General features: G+C 38.6%; 1 protein-coding gene across 1 annotated transcript in view; it reads right to left on the bottom strand.

Moving 5' to 3' along the window:
- LOC113407024 (uncharacterized protein C7orf57-like) overlaps positions 1-19,724 on the bottom strand; it is a 28,543-nt gene extending 8,819 nt beyond the window's left edge. Inside the window, exons 1-7 of the mRNA XM_029912070.1 lie at positions 19,670-19,724; positions 17,013-17,210; positions 15,742-15,850; positions 15,431-15,590; positions 8,365-8,409; positions 1,969-2,069; positions 263-399 (exon numbers count right to left, since the gene is read on the bottom strand). Coding sequence (XP_029767930.1) covers positions 263-399; positions 1,969-2,069; positions 8,365-8,409; positions 15,431-15,590; positions 15,742-15,850; positions 17,013-17,210; positions 19,670-19,724 — 805 coding nt within the window. The remainder of the gene's footprint in view (positions 1-262; positions 400-1,968; positions 2,070-8,364; positions 8,410-15,430; positions 15,591-15,741; positions 15,851-17,012; positions 17,211-19,669) is intronic.
- Positions 19,725-21,358: the final 1,634 nt, after the last annotated feature.

Raw genomic sequence — 21,358 nt, 5'->3', positions numbered from 1 at the left:
AAGCAGAATTTAGCCACAAGACAAAACCAAAGCATACTTTCACAACTTAAAAGATATACAAAGCCACTGACAACTTTGCCTCTACAATTAAAGTCACATGTATTTTTTAAATTGGGCCCATATTGACATAGTTAGAGCAAAATAAAAAAGTAAATGTAATTATATTCAAAAGTAAGATGTGTGAGTTGATAGAGCTAATCTTGGTTACTAACTTTAGATAACTGCTAAATTAAAGAAAAAAAATAGTCACAATACACTTCACCTTCAGGCTGCTCGTTATTTTTTGAGGTTTGCTGAATCTTTTTCTCCCAGTCATTACGCTGCTGAATCCAATCGTCCCTGTAACCATTGCTAATCAGTTTGCTGAAGTTTACTGGTTCATTGTTTTTCTGACCAGGCCTATACAAAAATAAATAAAAATAAAATATATATCAGACAAGAGTTCAGAAATAAAACATAAGAAAGAATTGGCAGCAACCATTTTATTTTACAGAAAGGAGAGTGGCATCTTATACCAAGTTCTTTTATATGCAAGTAAATAACAAAAACAGAAATGTCATTTATATTATTTATTTTCCCATGGTTTAATTAGCATAATATGAATTTAACATGCTTCTTATAAAATAATGCCATAAAGTTTGCATAATCAATCATAATTAACCATAGTTTTTATCATAATTAAGAGACAAAATTTTGTAGTCCTCATTCAACAAAACTCAATTAATGGGAGATTTGTGTGATTGAGGGCTGCAAGATTTGGCCCTATAGCAGAATGGTAAAGTGAGATGAAAAGGGTAATTCATGTCAGAAATGGAGAAGTAAAGCAAATAAAAGTCAACAAGTTCAAAAACTAGATTCCAAAGCAATGTTAACTCTAAGGGTATAGCTACACACATTTTGGTGTGAGCCTCCCAGCCTGGGTTGACAGGCTTGGGCTAGCAAGGCTCATATTAGCACTCTAAAAATTGCTGTACAGACAGCGCTTTTAATTTGCGGTTTAAGCTCTGAAGCCTACGGAGAGGGGTGGGCTTCAGAGCATAGGCTTCCATCTGAGCTGCAACTTCAAAGTGCTGTCTAGACAATTGCTTTTAGAGGGCTAGCCTGAGTCCCATTACCATGTCTGCCAACCCAGAAAGGCAACTCATTCTAAAATGCTGTGTAGAAATACCCAAAGTTACATAAATGTGGCATTTTCTATTTCCATTTTTGCCATTATATATACATAATGTTTTGTTCAAATTATTAAGCATAGATTATAAAACATATTGGAACTATACATTTATTCCTTTGTATTTTATAATAATTAAAATAAGTATTCTTTTAACAACTTGAAACCATCTAATTACACGCATAGCTAATTGATGTAATCGCATGTTCATATCAGTTACCCTGGTTTTCCCTCCTATAGTTTGTTACACCACTTGTGTCTTGTCTTAAATTAGATGGTAAACTCTTCAAGCCACGATGGTAACTTAATGTGTCTATACAGAACCCAGATCAAACAACAGTCTCAATCTTAACTGGATTCTTTGCACACTACTTTAATACAAATAGTGATAATGGACATTATGGTCCATTCACTGGATTGCACTGAGAACCAAAAACAATCACTATTTTAAAAAAAACTCTTCTGTTTTAAAAAAAAACAACAACAAGAAAGTACTGGATGTGCACAATAAACATCACTGTAGGAACCTAAAAGTTTTGAATGTACTGACTTGTGTGTGCTTACTTTTTCAATTTTGTAGTTATATTTAATGGTATATCCTAAAAATTAAATAACATGACTTAAGTTACTTATAAAACCATTTTAATATTTCAGATAGTACATGTGGTAGCCTGAGAGTCAAGGTAGCTCAGGCCCATTACAGATATAAGCCCATATCCCACAAACATTTATATAAGTGAGTAAAGTTAAAATGTTTTCAGAATCAGGGCCTTAGTTAATACAATGTGTGTGCTACTTACATAGGTGGAAAATAAAGCCTATTTCCCCCGTGGAATTCCTTATTTGCAGTAGAGGGTGGTATTCTGTTTGGGTATTTGGGGTTTATAGCAGGAAGCTTTACCTGTGTTAAAGAAAACCTAATTTAACAACAATGTTATGATTAAGGAAATATACATGATCAGGGGACATCAGAAAAAGGGATTACTTTGGTAGCTCTAAATATCTTCAGTATTTGCACAATTCAAGGAACTAGCAGTAAGTTTAGGGAAGTAAATGATAAAACTGAAGAAAATGTGGTAACCTTATTTATTTATCACTAGTTATATTAGTAGGCTTTTAAGTGACACCACTAATAAATCTGCTGAGCCATAAGCATTTCTCTCTGACAAAAAAGAATTGTAGTACCTTTCTAACTAAAACTAAGCCGCCAAATTAAAATTTAGCAGTCAAAGCTTCTCATCATGGCTCAGTCCACTGCATGGAAGAAATGAAAAAACTTTGAAGTTAAATCCTGGTCTGACTGAAGTCAATAGCAAAGCTCCCTTTGACTTCAGTGGGGTCAGGTTTCATCCCTGGTTTAAGAACCACAGTCCATTTGGTAAAGAAACATAGGGTCTCCCAGACAGTAATAAAGCCATTGTACTATATTAATCTGAGGTGGGAAATTCCAAATAATATAGACACACTGAAGGTGGCCTCAAAACTGAGCTTTTGCCCTCTTTTATTATGTATAAGGAAGACCTGAAAGGTGGTGGTTTTTAAATTCTGCTTGTTTATTTACACTGCAAATTCAGGTTCAATCTAGCATGGAATATTCTTTGATACTTGGAGACCTAGTGAAATGGTCACATCAAAAGAGCCAAGAGAGTAAACAATGAGTAACTAAAGAGAGACAGGAATCTTAATGGGACTGTTTAAAACTGTTTGTATGTGTTAACATCTTTATCCAAAATGTTAATTAGCAAGTGAAGTTACAGGAAGTCTTGGTTAAAGGTTCAATACCCTTGCCTCTTCAATTAAGGTGCAGAAGTCAAAATAAATATTCCCCAAACCTCTCAGAGGTCCTTCAGCAATAATAGAGAAGACCAAACCTGACTTTCCCAATATTTCTAAGGTTAAAAAATGCAGAAATGATGTTTTAAAACATTCTTTTAAGCTTCCTTTATACATCATAAATAAGCTAAAAATGGCACAAGCCCAATTTTTAAAGGTCACCTCTAAGAATTTTTAAGATCTTCTTTGTGTATTCTTTAGATTATTAGAACCAAAAAATATGTTCAAATATAATTTATCTACTAAAATATCTTATGTAGCTAGTTGAAAGTCAGTGTTACCATGAAATTCCAACACACCAGAAGATATAGATATAATCACTGCTATCATATTATTACAAAAGCTTCAAGATTGGATGATTAGAAGTGAAGTATATTGCTATATAAATTAGCTGTGTACTACTGGGCATAGAGCCATACTGTATCAAGTTGGATCTGATCATTACAAGAAGGTTATATATAATTGTTAGAGTACAAAATAATAAATATCAGAAATTGCAACTAGGTTGCAAGCCTTACAATATAATTTATTTTTATATAGTAACATTCATATGAAAATATAATTGAAACACCTCCAAAACAAATGCAGCTTATTCTTCTAAATACAAGTAAATGATGGAGGATGCAGGTAGCCCATGCAGATGTGATATGGTATGAATGAAGAGGAGTGCAATAAAAATGTGAAATGATTGAGCATGTACTAATTAGGAGGCCAGTGAAAGACAAGATACAATGAGAGGTGGTGAGGAGAGGAGGAAGAGGAGAGATGAATATTTGATGAGTGTGAGGAACTGGATCATTTCCCCTGCACCTCTATTTTATGGAGGACATATGAAGTCTAGGATAGAGCTTTTGTACTGATTCTGAAATGGAAAGACCGGGGTGAAATCCTGGCCCCCAGTAAATGGCAAAACTTTCAATGACTTCAATGAGGCCAGGATTTCACTTAAGGTGATGGATTCCAGCGTCTGGTCATGAGTAAGATGATGGGGTTATTTCATTGTGGACAAAATGATTGTTGAAGAGTTGGGGCTTAAAAATGAAGAGATGGGAGATACTGTTGTCAAAATGAAAGGAGTTTACATGAATATTAGTTTTATGTCATGGTGTCTTTTACCCAGACTTGGAAGTTGTAAATTCTAGTGATTTAGAATCATTCTCCTACATTATCAAGTACTGAAAAATTGAGGCTCAGTTTTTCTAAGTGATTTGTTTGTGCTTTATATTTCAGAGTAATATTCTTAGGTGCACTGAATCTGTCTTATTGTTGCCTTCCTCTATCTTCATTATCAGCATTGTGAGTATTTTTTTTTTATTTTTATCAATTTACATTTTCACAGTTGTGGGAAATTATGCAGAGTCACACAATGAGGGGGTCAGACAATAAATTGTTTAATGACAGTAGACACTGAGATTCAAAAAGTTAAAGCTTTATAACAGTTAAAACACAACCTGTCAACATCACAGCTCAAAATAAATAGCCTTAAATCAAACACTAATGAGATCTCAAGCAGCATTTTTCTAAGGCCTGATCTACACTGGAGGGTGGAGGGGAGGGGAATCGATCTAAGTTATGCAACTTCAGCTCAGTGAATAATGTAGCTGAAGTCGACATACTTAGATCTACTTACCGCGTGTCTTCACTGCGGTAAGTCGACGGCTGATGCTGTCCCGTCGACTCCGCCTGTGCTTCTTGCTCCGGTGGAGTACCGGAGTCGACGGAAGAGCGCTTGGCGCTCGATTTATCGCATCTAGACTAGACGCAATAAATCGACCCCCGCTGGATTGATCACTGCCCGTCGATCCAGTGGGCCATGTAGACAAGCCCTTACTTTGCCTATCCGTAAATTTTGATTAGTATTGATGGAAATATTTTTTCATTGATATGTATGTGTATGGTGAAATTGACATATATTGAAATTTGCTGATAAAAATCTAATCCTGCTGACCCTACACAAAGAGTACCACAGAAACACAGTTTGATATGGTTATGTATATTATGAACAGCAGATGGAACGAGAAAAACAGTCTGGTTTTGGCAGTGGAAAGAAACAGGAACATAAGATGGAAAAAAAAGAGAAGCCTAAACAATTACAAAAAGTAGGACAGGGAAAACAAAGTGCAGACGTAGGCAAAACCCTACTGCTTTTGATTTTCATTAATCATTTTTATTTGACTTGAATTTCAACAAACAGCCACATTGCAGCTGAAGGCCAAGGAATAATTCACTGAAGGTGCTTCCTGAAGCTCTGAAAACCTTACTTGATTATGGAAATGAGAAAACTAAAAAGCTATTTTGCCATACTTATTGTGTAGACTTGTGCTCAGACTGTGATCAAGGCAGACTCTCATATTTTCATAGTTAATTTTGATAATTCTCCTTTTATATGCATTTCATGGGAAAACATGAAACAAATTGTATGTAAATCAAAGATTTCCTTAAATTACAAATGAACTGGAGATCTCGGTTTCTCAGCTAGAAAACAGCTCATTCTTCATCTTAGGAAAATCTAACTAAATTGGGACAGATGTTGGATTTACGTTCAAAAATATAGTTCTTCTCTTCTCTATGAAAAGTTTTTCCAGCTGCCTTTATGCTAAGTATATATGAATCATCTGAAAGCCATTCAGGCTGCTAACCCACTTGGATAAAACAGCAGTCTCCAGGGCTTCTCAGGCAACAGCCACCACAGCAACAACTCAAAGAAGCCAAACTAGAGAGAATGCTATCGGGGACAATGAAGCCAAATGTCATTTGCTTTCTGCTAAGGAGTACAGTTCTTTACATTACTAGTAGCTGAAAGCTCAAGCAATCACCCGGGGGAAATTTGTACAGTCATCTTTGTAAAAAAGCAAAAAATGGCGGAGAAATTAAAAATTTGGAGGGTAACAAACTGAGAATCCCAGTGACAACCGAATGTGGTGATATTCTAAACATAATAAGCTCTCGGCAATGCCTGCAGCTGTTTCCATTGCTTCACATTGACTGAAAGACATTGTAGGCTTCAGAGTGATGTCGGGGGTTATTGTGTGTGCTGGTTCTGTCGTTGTGTGGGTGGCTGTGTTGATTTGTGTGTGGCTTGTACTGTGCTGGGAAATTTCTGTTGATCTGTGCTAGTGGGAAATGCGAAGCTATGTGTGTATGCGGTTATTGTGTATGCTGGTTGTGTTGTTGCATGCTTGGTTTTGAAGAACTGTGCCAGTTAGGCCAAGTAACTCAACATCTGTTCAGTCTCTCTCAAGCAAACAATGAAACTGTTGCATGAAAATTAGCTGTAGAGTAAGGGTGATGATTGGTTGAGTTATCTCTGATATCACAGAGATCTAGGACTCTTGGCATGGCATAAATACATGCCTTGCTGTAGCAGGGATGTAATTCATAAAAGTCAAAATGGCTGAGAACTTAAAAAATTGGATGGGAACATTCTGCAAAACCTAACGATAACTGAATCTGGTGATATTCTGAACAAAAAAATATAGCTTATAGCTGTTTTCATCACTTCACACTGGCTCTACAGACATTTTAGGTTTCAGCGTTACAAACTGTGACAATCATCGAATCTTATTACTGTATATAGATACAATATTAAAAGCTGTGTAACTGTGGTTCACTATTACTATATTTTAAAGTCATTTTATGGAACAGTGGGTCATTTATGTACATTCCAGTGTAAAGTGTTCCAATTTTTTTTGGAGACATTGACAATTAAAAAATTCTGTAAATAAATACATTTCTTTACATATGTTTTTTAAAACACCATCAATTACTAAATAATATAATTCTTTTAAATGCTCACATTTCATTATTTATGCTCTGCTTATTTTTGCATTTTCCTTAGCAATGAAGTTGATTCCAATGGGTGAAATTCCTCTCTGTGTAGGATATCAGCACAAAATGTATGCATAATTTCAGTCTGAATAAGTGGATCATAGGCCTTGTGCTAGCCTTTTGCATAGGAGTGAATTTCACATTCAGGTTCTTAGTTTCAAACATTACCTGGGAATGATTGTTTAAAAACAATTGCTTTCACTGAAGTTTTTTAAAACTTTGTAGATGAGTCTACTGGCCCTATATTTTATAAAAACGTGTCAGAAGCACTTAATTTTTCTAGGAATAAAGGGTAAAAAAATATGAGGAAGCAAAGAAATTTTAAGGTATCTATACTTGAAACCTACATTTTATTGTTAAACCTTTTTGCTGTTGCTTCTCATATGCTCATATTGTAAATAATGAGCTTTCCTATGTGTTAAATAAAAATAGATGAATTTAAGATTTCTGTTTTTAGCAACAAGAGTGAGAGAGAGGAAAGAAAGCTGAGTAATTAATGTGGTTCAAATAAAAATCGGTAGTAATATTGCACATCTCTGTGATTTAGTGTTAAAGCCTTATTCAAGTCTAGGAGTTCTGAGATTACTCTTTAGAGTTTTTAAAACTAGTTTTTAAATTGTATGATGTGTCCTGCTAACTATATATAGGAGGATTCTGACATAATTTTACTACTGAGCTCAAATATAGTCATGGGGGAAAACAGGTTTCTTCTTCCATAGTAACGGAGCAAGACCAGTAGTTCACTTGGGAGCTTATTTTGAGTTCCACTGCGTATCAGTTGGGAATCAAAGACCAGAGATAGAAATGGCCAAAGCACAGAACTGGTACACAGGAGATTTGAGTTTTAGTACCAACTGTGTCACAGACTCCCTTAGGGACTTGAGCAAGTCATTTACTCTCTGTATCCCCAGTTTTCCTATCTGTAAAACTGATGACAATGACTGCCTACTTTACAGGTGGCGAGTCTTAAATCATTAATTTTTATAAAATCCTTTGAAGTCCTTGAAGATAAGGCACTATAACAGTGAAAAATAACTGCATTATAAAGCATCTCTAAAAAAAGGAAGAAGATTGAGTGACAATGATCAGGTTATCCTTTTTAAAAAAAACCTTTTTAATTTTTGATACTGAACTTAGTTTTTAAAAATGTGTTTGAAAAATTTTAATTCTAATCACATACCTACTGCTAAATCTTGAATAAAAGTGATTTAAAAATGCATAATTCCCAAGAAGTTGTTTACAATACAATGTAAACTGTCCTGTACACATAACAGAGTTAATAGATGAGATACTAGGAGATAAGTCTTAAAAAAAGAAAAGAAAACAAGAGTAATTTTAGCCCTAGAAGAAATAAAATTTTAGAAAAGAAGTTGAGACAGTCAAGTGCTGTATTATAACATAAATTAAGTCCGCTTTTGGGAACAGTACTTTTTGGAAAGGCAATAGGTACTCTTGGACAGTATTGTAAAATGATTACTGCATTAGGCAAATTTCTTTTCTGTCAAACCACACCCCTATGTTAGTGATATACGCACCTCTTTTGTGTTGCCCACATGGACCTCAACTTGAGCAGCATTTTCCTGATAGGAGAATTAGTGAATATTGTAACTTATGCAAGAGACATGATTTAAGATGCTTGCCTTTTGTAAATTGCAATAAAATTTACTGATAGTTGTTGCAAAATTTGACTTGCAGGCTATCACAGGTAAAATGGGGGAAAAGACCAGCCCTGGAAACATTGTATCACTGCCTTAGGCAAAAGGAGTCCCACTGAAATACCCTTGCATACCTCTCTATCTGCCAATGCTCAAAAAATGAAATAATGGCTAGGAAGGAGGGGGAGAAAAGTTACATTTTAGGATGGTTATGTTAAAAAAAATCTGTACCAATACCTAAATGTCAAATTTCAAAGATTCAAAACAATAAGGCAGCATGATATAGTGGCTTGGGAACTACACTAGAAGTGGGAGGCTTGGGTTCTATCCTCAGCTCTGTCGCTGACCTAGCGTGTAATCCTGGGCAAGTTGGTTCATCTCTTTGTACATCTGTTTGTCTGCATTGCCCGTTTAGATTGTAAGCTTTTTGGGACAAGGTGTGTGTCTTTCTATGTGCCCACACAGTGCCTAGAATAATAGGACTCCAATTTTGATTGGGACACTTAGGTGCTACTGTAATGAAAATAATTAATAATGTGTTAATGAGGCCATTAGAAGATGCTGCACTATCACCAGTACGCTGTTGATACTCTGTTCAGCATCTCTTTCCTTTAAACTTTGATTCCATGATTTCTTAGCATTCCTCATGCCAAATCAATGTGAGGTCATCATGGATGAAATCTAGCTGGTTTAATTCAATTTATAACATGAAATCTAAATAAAATTGAAAAGATGCTGGTGGTGGAGAAACATCTTGAAAAGCTGATGTATATTACGACTGCTCCTTCCAATTAACAGGTAATGTTTAGACTGTTTCTAAATGGTTCACAGTTTCCAGGTCTTATTGAATCCTTCATTGCAGTTTCTCTGATGTAGGCCTCATCACTACAATTAACGTTTTTGTTATTTTCATGTTGGACTAAGGTAATGTGATGTACTTAGGGTTACTGTTAATAACCACTTGAAACCATCAGTATAGCATAGCTAGCTATTCGCCTTTTAAGAGGGCAAAATCCATGTGACCATCTAATACCAGTGTTTCATGCACTGGCTTTCAACTTTCTTCTGGGTGCAATTAAAGATGCTGGTTGGTTATCTTTAAAGCCCTTAAAGTCCCAGGGCCTAGCTATCTCAGAGACAGGAAAAATATATATTTTGCAATTCTGCTTCTCCAAAAATACCACTTTGAAAGATTCTCAGTCCTAGGTCTTAGCCTCTTACAATAAGATTGGTGGAACTCTGCTAGCTCTTAGGCTTTTGACCATTAAAGGCAGTAGTAGCAGGGCAAAGCATGTTTCAGGCCTTAACTGGTTATCATGCATCAACTCTACCCAAGTCCAAATGCTCCTCTCCAAATAGTTCACTTAGTTCTGATTGCATAAGACGTGAAGCTCCTACTAACAGTAAACCAGAACAAGATGATTAACACATGATAAAAAAAGCCTTAAATAAAAATGAAAGAAAAGGTACAAAGTGAAAGACATCTCAAAAGATAATAGGTAAACTCTGAATAGAAGTAGGTGATAGAGAATCCTACAGCATAGCTTCTCAGAAAAAAAGAATTACAAAACAAGTAATTTTCTCTTCTCTAAAAATATAATCTATACAGGATTCTCACTCCTGAATAGTAAAAATTTGAGGGATGTCTTCCCCACACACCAAAAAAAAAAAAAATAGTACAGCTGCCACAATAAGGCCAATGCCTATAATATGACCTGGGAAAGTATAATTTTTTAAATAAATACATATAGAAGGCTACCTCTCAATAAATAACATCAGACATAATTCAAATCTTTAGAATCGATCACTAGTCAAGAAAGTTGATATAAAAGTTGGCTAACTGAAAATAAGAAACAAAAATACTTGGGGATGGGTGAGAAAGTTTGGCCACCTCTATTTGTGAACAAGTTCTAGAGCACTGAACTGTTGAAATCGAATTCCTCCTTGAAACCTGAATACAAGCAATAATTATATGTAAGTATGCAGAGAGATCACTATGTAGCTGCTACATATATGTCTGTGATGGAAACATTCCCGACCCAGGCAGCGGTGGTCATCTTATCTTGGATAGAGTGTGGACATGGCTTAGCTTCATGTCAGCCAGGTCATAGTAATGAGAAATGGAATCATACAGAACTTGAAGAATATTAGCAGGACAGTATGCTCAGTAAGGTGGAACTCCAATATCACATTGGAGAGGAAGTGAAAATGAGTCTATAGCAATACCACACCCTTATGAAATTTGGCATAAGGCAGTTCAGTCACTACAGCAGAAATTTACTTAATCTATGAGCTGAAGTCATTGCCACCAGAAAAATGAAGTTCCATGTAAGAAATTATTCTATGTAAATTACTTTAGGGGTCAAGAGAATACAAACCACCAGCCTGTGGACACCTTGCCTACAGATCTCTATCATGACAGAAGCTATCCAGTTAGAGAGAGAGGTCTGGAAATGGGATGGAACAAGGTGTCCTGGTTCTAAAGTGATTATCTGAGGCAAGACTCTCAGCTTGATTGGACTAACTTTGGCCATCTGCAGCAGAGCTGAGCACCTTATTTGTCTGAATCACCAGGAAACTTAAGATCAAACTTAGTCTTATCTAAGGTCTGCCATTAGCTTTGTTACAAATGGGATCAGGTGGAAGGCATAAAGGAACTTCTCACCCCAGGGAATGGAGAAGTTGTCACTTGCTAATGTGGTCTTTTCTTGCTAATGTGGTCTGTCATTCATAGAGGACCAGTAACTTCTTGTTCCAGTAAATGGTGAAGAGATTCACTTTCAGCATGGCCCACCGAAAGATCAGCTCTGCCCCCACAGTGATACAGAGACCACTTGTGAAGATCTATCATTGTTTGACTCAGTATGTCTATGATCATGTTCTTTTTCTCTGCTATGCATATGACAACCAGGATTGTCTTGAGACAGAATGCACTTTCCACCTGCAAGGCTTCTGGATATAAGAAGCCCTGAGTCTCACACATCCTAGTGCCCTTCTCCAATATAGAATGTGGTGGCCTGCTTGTCCGTTTGAATAAGGATCACCTTTTGGGGGCATTTTGAAGCTCCATACAGCATTCAGGATTAGAGCTGGGTGAAATTTTTTGGATGAATAATTTATTTGCTAAAATATGCAGTTTCAGTTGACCCAAAACTATTTGCAAATTTGAAGCAAATTGATTAAATAGTTTCAGCTACAAAAAAAAAATGAAGGAGGAATCCTCCTTATAAAGGTTACCCCAGTGGTTAGAACACTCACCTGGGCTGTGTGGGAGACACAGGTTCAATTCCCCTTGTGATGGGCTGTATCTACCCCGCACTGACCCATCTGGGGTTAACCGCACATTGTGGGACGAAGAGGCAGTGCCCCCTCATTCCTGTTGGGCATGCTCAACCTGGAGACAGGATATAAAAGGGAGTGACCCAGCTCAGTTTGGGCTGGCTGAGGAGAAGAGTGGACGCACGCTGCCAGCTCCTGCCAGGGAGTTACTGGAGCTACAGACTGTGAAGGCCAAACCAGTGAGATCAACAGTGAAACCCCCATTGACCCTGGAGGATGAAAGTGAGCCAGAAAGCCAATGTCCCCAGGGGAACTGACAGAGCAGGAACCAAGGGTAGGAAGCGATCCAGGAAACATGACTGTTAAAATAGGAAACTGAGCCAAACTGCAGACCACTGATTTCACAGGGCCCTGGGTCGAGACCCAGTGGAGAAGGGTAGGCCTGGATCCCCTTACCCCACACCTACCACAGGGTGTGGGCATTGCTCAGGGACTTTGGCTGTTAGGCCATGCTGCCCCAAGAGCAAGAGCAGCCCCAAGGAATCTGTCCAGTAGGCCAAACTGCCCTGCTTTGTAGGCTAAGACAGCAGTACCTACTCTAGCCACTTGAGTCATAGCCCCTTATTTGTGGCATGCAACCGGACACCCTGTGGCATTCTTCCTCTGCCTTATGTGGAGCAGAAATTTGAACTGGGGTCTACTCCATTGCAGAAGTACACCCTAACCAGTGGACTATGGGATATTCTAGTGTAGAGCTTTCTCAGTCTCTCCTGTTGAAGCTGTTCCACTTTGTATGAGTAGTCATTAGAGCAAGGACTTGAGTCATCCACAGCCTACGAAAGTGCTCTAACCACCAAGCTATAGAGTCATTCTCACACACTTTTCCTGGATCAGTGACCATTCATATTCATTCGCTGTGACAATTCATACATTCACATCACATGCCTCCAGATGTCCTAATGACACATATGGGTGAGCATAGCCTCAGTGAAGAGGGAGCTGAAATCTTTCTTAAGGACTGAGCTTTGTTCACTTAAATGTTACGAGTCTTAAAAGTACCAAGAGCCACCTTGGCAGAATGTGGCTTTGGAAAAAACTGCAAATTGTACGATTGTATGATTGACATGGAACTTGAACACAATCTTTGGCAAGAAGCTTGAAGTGAGGGGGGATGAAGGTAAAGGAAAAGATCTCCCAGGCCCCAGTTTTCCTGGACATGGCAACTGTCAGAAACCCATCTTTTAATATCAGGAATAAGAGAGTTTCTCATAATTCAAAAGATAAACACACAGAAGATTGAAGAATCAGCAGTAGAGCCCAGAAGGGAACTTTGTTTTCTAGACTGGACTAAACAGGAACCCTCCAAGGTAAAATGTTTTTGCACTTGTCCTTAAGGGTTTCCTTAAGTACATCCTTAAGGGTTTCTTTCTATGACTGCAGCAAACAACTTTTGTACCCTAAAGAACTGTGTCTAATGATTCTGAACTTCAAAATGGCACTTTGCTTTCAAAATTTTAAACCAAAGATTGTTCTGTTTCTGCATTCAGAACCTTAGCTCTACCCTAGCAGCTAACTACAAATTATCTAAAGCATCACCATCAAATAAGGAAATGGAAGACTTATTGGAATTTTGTTTAAACAGCATTAAGAATCCATTTGTAAAAGTTCAACAATATAGATTGCAAGGCCACGATACTAGAATAAAAATTATTCCATAATGCTCTCTCCATTTTTTTACTAGAAGAATCTGTAAGAAGGAGAAAATATTTGGAAGGAAGGCATTCTTAAACAATAACAAGATAGAAAATCTTTATGAGGGGGGCAAAGAGGTAAAACTGCTATGAAAGTGGGGCATGCCATGATATTTCATGTTAAATGGAAAATTCTTCATAACTGCCACCGGAAGAGATCCACAAACAAGTAGAGAAAAATCACTCTTGAATCTTCTGCAGCCAAGACATTTTCTTCAGTAAAGGCAGACCATTTCCCCAACCTATGCAAGTAGTGTTTAGATTGAGTAACCCCTCAGAAACACATTCCTCCTCCAACTTGTCATAGAAGTCAGATATGTGCTCACCCTCCTCTTTAGGGTCTAATTCATCAAGGTACTTAGAGCAGAAAAATCCTGAAGGAAAAAGCTGAAATGACAATGCATGAACCAAGGGCTCTAGGGAGGAGGACAATAAGGTAGGAACCAAAATAAAATTTAAACTAGAAAGAGTTAAGTGGTCAGAGATATCATCTTAGATATCTTAGGGCATTTAGCCTATGGGAGTTAGTTTTTAGATTTAGCATCTTTGAGTCAAATTCAGCAGTGGTGAAAACGGTGGCGTAAATTACATGATGGTCCTCAACAGATTAGAAAGCAGGTCTAAGTAGCATAGTGTAATGTATTCCAATTTCAGATTCAGTGGAGCTACAAAATGAATATAAATTACTGACTTGGAATGCTGTGGACCAAATTATGGCCTTGGTACAAATAGTCAAAACTCCCATTGAAGTAAACTTGTTATGCCTGCTCACCCTGGGGATAAACTTGGCCCCAGATGTGTTGACAACAGTGGGATCCTAAGCAGGAGGATCAGGGGACCTGTTTTATCTTACACCCTCCTGTTTTCATCCTTTTAAAAATGAAAAAGCTTCCTCCCCTGCTTACATCACCTTGAAATTTAACCAGGAGGCTTCCTTGGGAGCTTCTATTTTAAGTATTGGTTATTTAAGTCTTCTTGGGGACTGGATAGTTCAGGAAATAAACTTCATGTCTCTAAATTATTATCTAAATTACAGTGTAATCACCTGACAAGTGTTTGATTGCTTATGTGGAATGACAAGATGTTCCCTGCCCAGTTCTGTATGGACAAATATCATTACAGGAGCCCCAATTCCCAACTTCACTAACTAGTAGTTTCAGCAGAATGCAAGGTAATTTGGCCCAAATTTGCACAAGTGACTTAGGTTCACAACTTGAAATACCTAGAGCCTGATTTTCAGAAGTACCCCTTTGACTTGAAGAGAAGTGGTGGTGTTCAGCACCTTTGAAAATCAGGTCCCAGGTGTCTGAAACAAAGCATGAAAAAATTGAGCACCCAAAATTAATGAACATGTAAAAAAAAAAAATGTAGGCTTTAACTACCATCACAGGTAGCTTCAGCCAGGTCAAGATCAATCCAAACTAAAAGGATAATGTGTGAAAAATTGCACTAATGACTGCTTGTGCTGTACCTATTTTGTGGATAAATGGAGGATATCTGTTTCCAGAACTGGTACCAAAGCACTTTTCAGAGTATTTCCTCAATTAAACTAAACACAAAACCCAAACAGTCCCCTGAACATTCACCTGTCTCTAACAAGAAAAGATCCAGAGAAAGGCCTATATTGGCAGAGAGTGAATAGAAAATAAACTGCATTATGAGAGATGACTGGAGAATATTTCACTTTAATTAACTTTGCAGTATACGAAATGTACAATGTGACTGAAAAATGCATTCCTGGTACAGTATGCTGCAACAAGAACACTTCATGACAGAACTATGTATTTTAAATCACTTCTGTAACTTCAGTACAAAAATGTGTTGTTCTAATGCACTGCCACTCCCCTTAAGAAACAAAAAACCCACTTAGTTTTTTTCAGAAGTTTTACACCAAGAAGAAAGTCTTTAAATCGTACCTTTTTTTTCTCTTTGTTCTCCTTGTCCTCAGCATCCCTCTGCCAAATACTTTTCATATCAAAATCAAAAGGCCCTCTTTTTGTTTCATAGTTACCATTGAGCTGATCAGACTTAAACTCTTCATGAACCATGTAGTCAGGCACTGAGGAAACATGGGCTCTGTAGACCAAGGTTTCACAATTATTTTTCTATATTATTTTTCTATTGCAAAAGTATTAATTCAAAACATAAAATTTAACAGACTAACAAAAGAGAAATACAGTGGATTATAAAAAGTTACACAGCCTCCATGGAATCAGAGCATACTTACTTAGATTCATCATCTGGTGGTGGTTTACTGTGGTGTGTATACCAGTCAGGTGCAGCATAAGCTACTGGGGATGTTTTTCTTGTACTAGGTGTAAAATGTTTCAACAAATCTTAAGTTAAAAAAAAAGATACATTAATGCTGTAGTATTTTCCAGGGTTATAAATTAATATTTTTATGTTGCTGTTATCTTTTACTAAATTTTTTTTATAAAAGAAATATTTCTATTTGTAGCCCTTACTGAGATTCAATTGGACAATCAGAACTTTCACTACTTTTTAATCCTAATGGGATAGTCACCAGCAGTGATTACCCACAAAGCCAGCAAGTGGCAATAGTTTTGACGGTCTGGACAATTCATTTTTTCAATATTATTTCCAATACTGTATTTCAATTGTATCAGGTATCTCATTTTACATATCTTGACATACAGTTGTATAATACAGTGCCTGATAATACATGTGGATGTATTTCTCATTTTACAGACTGGGAATCATTGAAACTCTGTGGAAAATTTATGTCCATTTAAGTTTTTCACATCTTCAATGAGCTGAAAACAAAATATATGTATAATACAAACTATTTACTTGCAAAAACTGAAAAGTAATTTTAATAAAACCTTTACAGACTTTTTCAAATTTTATGACAATTTCACCTCCACCCCCCCCCCACAAGTTTCAATGCTAAAAGGTATATTTTTACAGTTCTAATAAACCTTTCAAAATTCAATACCCAGGCTGATACTTTCTCTGTTAAACACAAAATAAATTGTTCAGATCCCCATGTAATGCAGCTAACCTGCCAAATAATTTATGCTGTGGTTAGAATATATCAGCATTAACATACCCAGATTTTATCATAAAGGCTTAACAATGTTCTAAATTCAATTTAATAGGACTAGAAAAAGCGTTCCGGATCAGATGGAATATATTTTAAGAGCTAATCAATGGATTTTAGCCTAATAATAATATTTTAGCCATGAAAGATGGAAAAGGAAGGGCACAAGCTAGAGCAGAAAACTGTTAAGACTCAAACAATGAAGTATTGGGGTTATTGCATGTGACATTAGATTATAACGATTACATTTACCGATAAAGGTTTTTGCATTGTTTTCTTGAGGATTCAACATATTTCAACAACATACAACATTTCCCTTTCTACAGTTTCCCCTCAAATGTATCACTTTTAAAATTGCTGGAACAGACTCCAGTTATATTTGTCAAATGTTTAAGCTTCCCAAACCACCAATAATGCTAAAATGAACTGAGATTCACCAGGTCGGCCTCCTTGCTTTGCCAGCTTTACATATTCTGAGTCTGTGTCTTTGATCCATTTCCTGCGGCTCCCAAATTTAATTTCATTGTGATACTCTCCGAGGTTGCTCAGACCTGGGATCTGGGATGGTGGAGGGATTGGGATTTCTGAGTTCACAGATTTCTCTGATCGTTTCAGTGGAACATGATAGTACCATTCTATAATCATTAAGAAAAAAATATTTAGGTTAAATGTTTACTGATAACATTACTGTGTCAAAGAGCAGATTTAATAATCAAAGTCCACATTAAATTACAGTGTAACATACTACATTTTATTAAAGATGTAATAGATATGAAATGCTCAATAAGAGAATAATAAATACTTGCTACTTCTAGGTGATCACACAAAAACTGTGATACCACTGTAGAGCCTTGTTTAAAAAGCCTTTAATGTTATTTCAAATTGTCACTGCAACTGTCCTACAATACAATGTTATGTATCTTCCCCATTCAGAGAACTAGGTTAATGAATACCGAGATCAGTAAAACGCAAGAAGACAGCAGTGGAAAGCATTAATTCTTTGGTGACCTTTCTTCCTTCAACTATTAACAAAAAACACTTTTCTGCTATCAACTCTTTACTTGTTTTAGTTAACTACTGAAATATAATCTGAAGAAATATAATAATTAAATTAAACAGAGCACTAGAGAGCAAGCCACTTTCACAATACACCTAATTTCTTCTAATTTAAGATGAGTTCCAAGCATTGCATGGCTGAGCAATCTTTCAGTGCACTAGACCCAGTCAGGTTAAGTCATTTGCTGGACATCTCTGCATACTGCTGAGGTGCCATTTTAAAAGACAACCTGAAATCAAGTCAGTTTCAAAAAGTGAGCTGGGAGTAGCTTGATGTACTACACCTGCCCTTGAATCTGACTCCCAAATTTTGTAGTTTTACACTCACATTTTCCTTTCCCCCCCGCTCAAACATTTCCACTCCCATTACTGTAGGAAAAACCCCCACAAATAAGGGAAATGGACGGCTGACTACATGGGAAAAATGGTTAAACAGAATAGACACAATTGTGCTGTCAAAGCACAAAGTAAATATACAGGAAAAAAGAGAAGATTTTTATTTACTAATCTTAAATTATAACAATCTTAGATGTTACTTATAGCAAGTGTAGGTAAAACATGTTCAGACAAAACTGTGGTTTTTAAGTAAACAGATCTTCCATTGAAATCAGTTAATATATTCCATGTAATGGCAATGGAAGGAGTGTATAAATGACTATTAAAAAATAAAAGATCTTTCCTTAGTGGCAGAGGCAAGATGCATTAGATTGTTGGGTTTTTTTTCACCACACTTACTAATTGGTCCACCTGGAATGGGATGTTTCATCGAACTGCTCATTATCAGGAATCTTTTCATCCTAGTTAACTTGCTGGGTAAGTACCAACTTGGAACCCTACCTTATTCAAACATATTTGTCGTGTTTGTATTTAATACTTTAAGCCCAGCGAGTTTTCAGAGTTGAATTACAAACTCTTTAAAATTAGTTTATAATGGAAAATGCCAATGGCCTACCCATTGGCAACAGAAACAATTTGAGACCTTCTGGGAACCTCCTGTAAAAAGGACCCGTGACCCCAACTGAACAGGCTACCCTATGTTCTGATTTATAAACCAGACTGTGAAATTTTAAGGCTGGTTTTATCTCAGTTGAGTTTCTCTCAGGCAGCACTGGGGAAGCAGAACATCTGCACGATTTAGAAAGCAACAAAATAACTCTTGGTATGGAAAGAGCAAAAGGTTCAGTCAGGAGCAACAAACAAAAATCATGCTCAAATCTGTAGGAAGCGTCTGAGGAAGACATACTGCGGGGGGCAACTCTGTGATGTACCTTGGAATCTCCCATAAATCCTTAAAACTCTGTTAATAAACTAGAACAAAGAAAACACAAACTACTGATTTACAAGACAAATATTATTCCATCACTACAAATTCCACACAAACCACTACATTAAAAAAATTTAGTTAACTTCATCAAAGTAAGTTCACTTCCTTCTTTCACAATGCTATTTATAAGAAAAAGTGACTTTTAGATCTGAGTTGACTAATTTTCTTGAAAAATGGTGACTGCTGCTGGGTACTACAGTATGCAAAACTGAAGTTTGGGAACAACCTTGGGTCTTTAGGCCAGTACTGAGGCATGTCCTGGAGATGATGTCATGATGCTCAGGGCAGATAAGGTCACTTGGTAAAGTGCATCTAACTAGCTGGATTATAGTGTGGGTGGCATTAGCTTCTGCCTTGACACAGGAGAGGGGGGTGTTCCAGACAAGGAAAACAGATGAAGGCCAAAATGGGAAATGGTTGTTTCCTCACATTGGTGAGATTGAAGAGCATCTCAGAGTCCTGTCTTGAATGTCTTGTGTGACCAGGCTAGAAAGAACCCAAAGGAAATTCCACTATCAGCCTCATCCTTCCCCACCAAAAATATCAAGGATTACGGCATTGAGGGATGCATGTTCCCCACAGCATAAAATGCTGATATAGTAGATAGTATATGTGAAGTCTCCCTTCTTAGGAAGCAAAGGGTTCCATTCATTTTTCATACCCAAGATATGTCAAAATGTACATTTACATAAGGAGAGCAAACAGTATACTTGCCACAAGGAGCATATCGGTTGGGGGGTCCAGAGGGCTCTTTGCTCATATTTCTCATTCCTCAAGCCTATATGAAGGAAGGGTCAAAAAAGGAAAGACAAAAATAGTTATTTAACAGGAGCGTAGACAACTTTTTTTTTATTGGGGCAGGGCTAAAGTTAATAATAAAATAACAACTGTTGAATATCGCTTCAGTGAGTAGCTTTGTACCAAAATTAAGTCTGCCCACTTTTAATTAAGTGAGATAAACAAACCTCTGTTCCAGGCTCAGGGGTTCCTGATTTGTTGTTCTTTTTGAGGGGCTACAGCCCCTCCAAATCCCCAGTTGTATTTGCCCCCGTTTAACCAGATGGTGCATAGCCCTGCCCCTCTCCCCAGGCTCCTAGTGCCCTACAGTCTGGCCATGACCAGCATAAGGCAGGGGTCCCCTGAACTAAAGCAGCCACCTGGGCATGGTGGGATGTAGCCTGGAAGCCCCCACCCCGAACAAGGGAAAGGGCTCAGCTTGACACCCCCCACCCAACCTGGTACCCACAGGGAGGCACAGACACTCCACCCAGACAGACAGACACCCCCACCCCCTCAAACACCCCTACCCCCTGACAGACACGCCACCCCTCCCCCCACTTTCGGGGTCCCTTACCAGGAGTGCGGGGGGGGGCAGGTCCCTTTGGAACTCGGCTCACGCGCGCGCTGGAAGGAACCGACCCAGCACCACGCCGCCTTCAGCAACAACCACAACAATCCCCGTTTCCACGGCAACGGGGACTCTTTCAGGGCCGCGCGTGGCGGAGGCGGGACTCCAGGGGCCAGAGGGAAGGGACGCGGACGGGCCCGCGAGCCGCTACGGACGTCGCGCGCGCGAAGGGGAGGGTGAGTGAGTGAGTAACGGGACCCGCCTCCCGGCAGGACCCCGCCCCGATGGGCTGCGGCCTCAGGCGTGGCCGTGGCACGTGATGGGCACCGGCACCTGTGCGGGTGGTGTTAGAGCCTGGGTGGGGCTGTAACCCGTGGTCCGTCTACACTGCATAGCCCTTAGGGACCGCATGTAGCGCACAGGCAGCGCCCGCCCCTAGCACCGGGATAACTTGCATCTGATGAAGTGGGCATTCACTCACGAAAGCTTATGCTCCAATACTTCTGTTAGTCTTAAAGGTGCCACAGGACCCTCTGTTGCTTTTAGCAATGTAGAGGGTGAGGCGGGGCTTAGGAGGCTATTATTAATTGAGCTGGCTCCATCAAAGCTAGCTCGGGTATGCCCAGGCTTGCTGCAGTTGCACCTCTGATTGCAGCATACCTTGTACTGTGGCCCTGTTGAGTGCACTCCATGGTCTGTTCTGCCTCAGGGTGCGCTAAATGTGATTGGCATGTTGGTGACTGTAGGGTTACCATATTTTAATTTTTAAAAAGGAGGACACTCCATGGGGCCCTGGCCCCACCCCAACTCCGCCCCTTCCCCGCCCCACTCTGCCCCCTCCCCTGAACGCTCCGCCCCCTGCTCCTCCCCCTCCCCTGCTTCCCGCGAATCAAATGTTCGGGGGAAGCCTGAAACAGGGAGGCAGCAGGTAAGCTGGGGCGGGGTGCAGCGCGGCCCAGTCCGGCCCCCCTGGCCGAGCGGCTCCCTCCGGCGGCTGGCCCGGGCCAAGAGGCTCTGGCCCCGGCGTCTCCCGCCCGGCTCGGGCCCTGGGGCGC

This window comes from Terrapene carolina, unplaced genomic scaffold (assembly GCF_002925995.2).
Source record: "Terrapene carolina triunguis isolate 2854851 unplaced genomic scaffold, T_m_triunguis-2.0 Scaffold180, whole genome shotgun sequence".
Classification (NCBI taxonomy): Eukaryota; Metazoa; Chordata; order Testudines; family Emydidae; genus Terrapene; species Terrapene triunguis.
The sequence above is the reverse complement of the archived record's forward strand: the minus strand, read 5'-3'. Positions and strand labels throughout refer to the sequence as shown.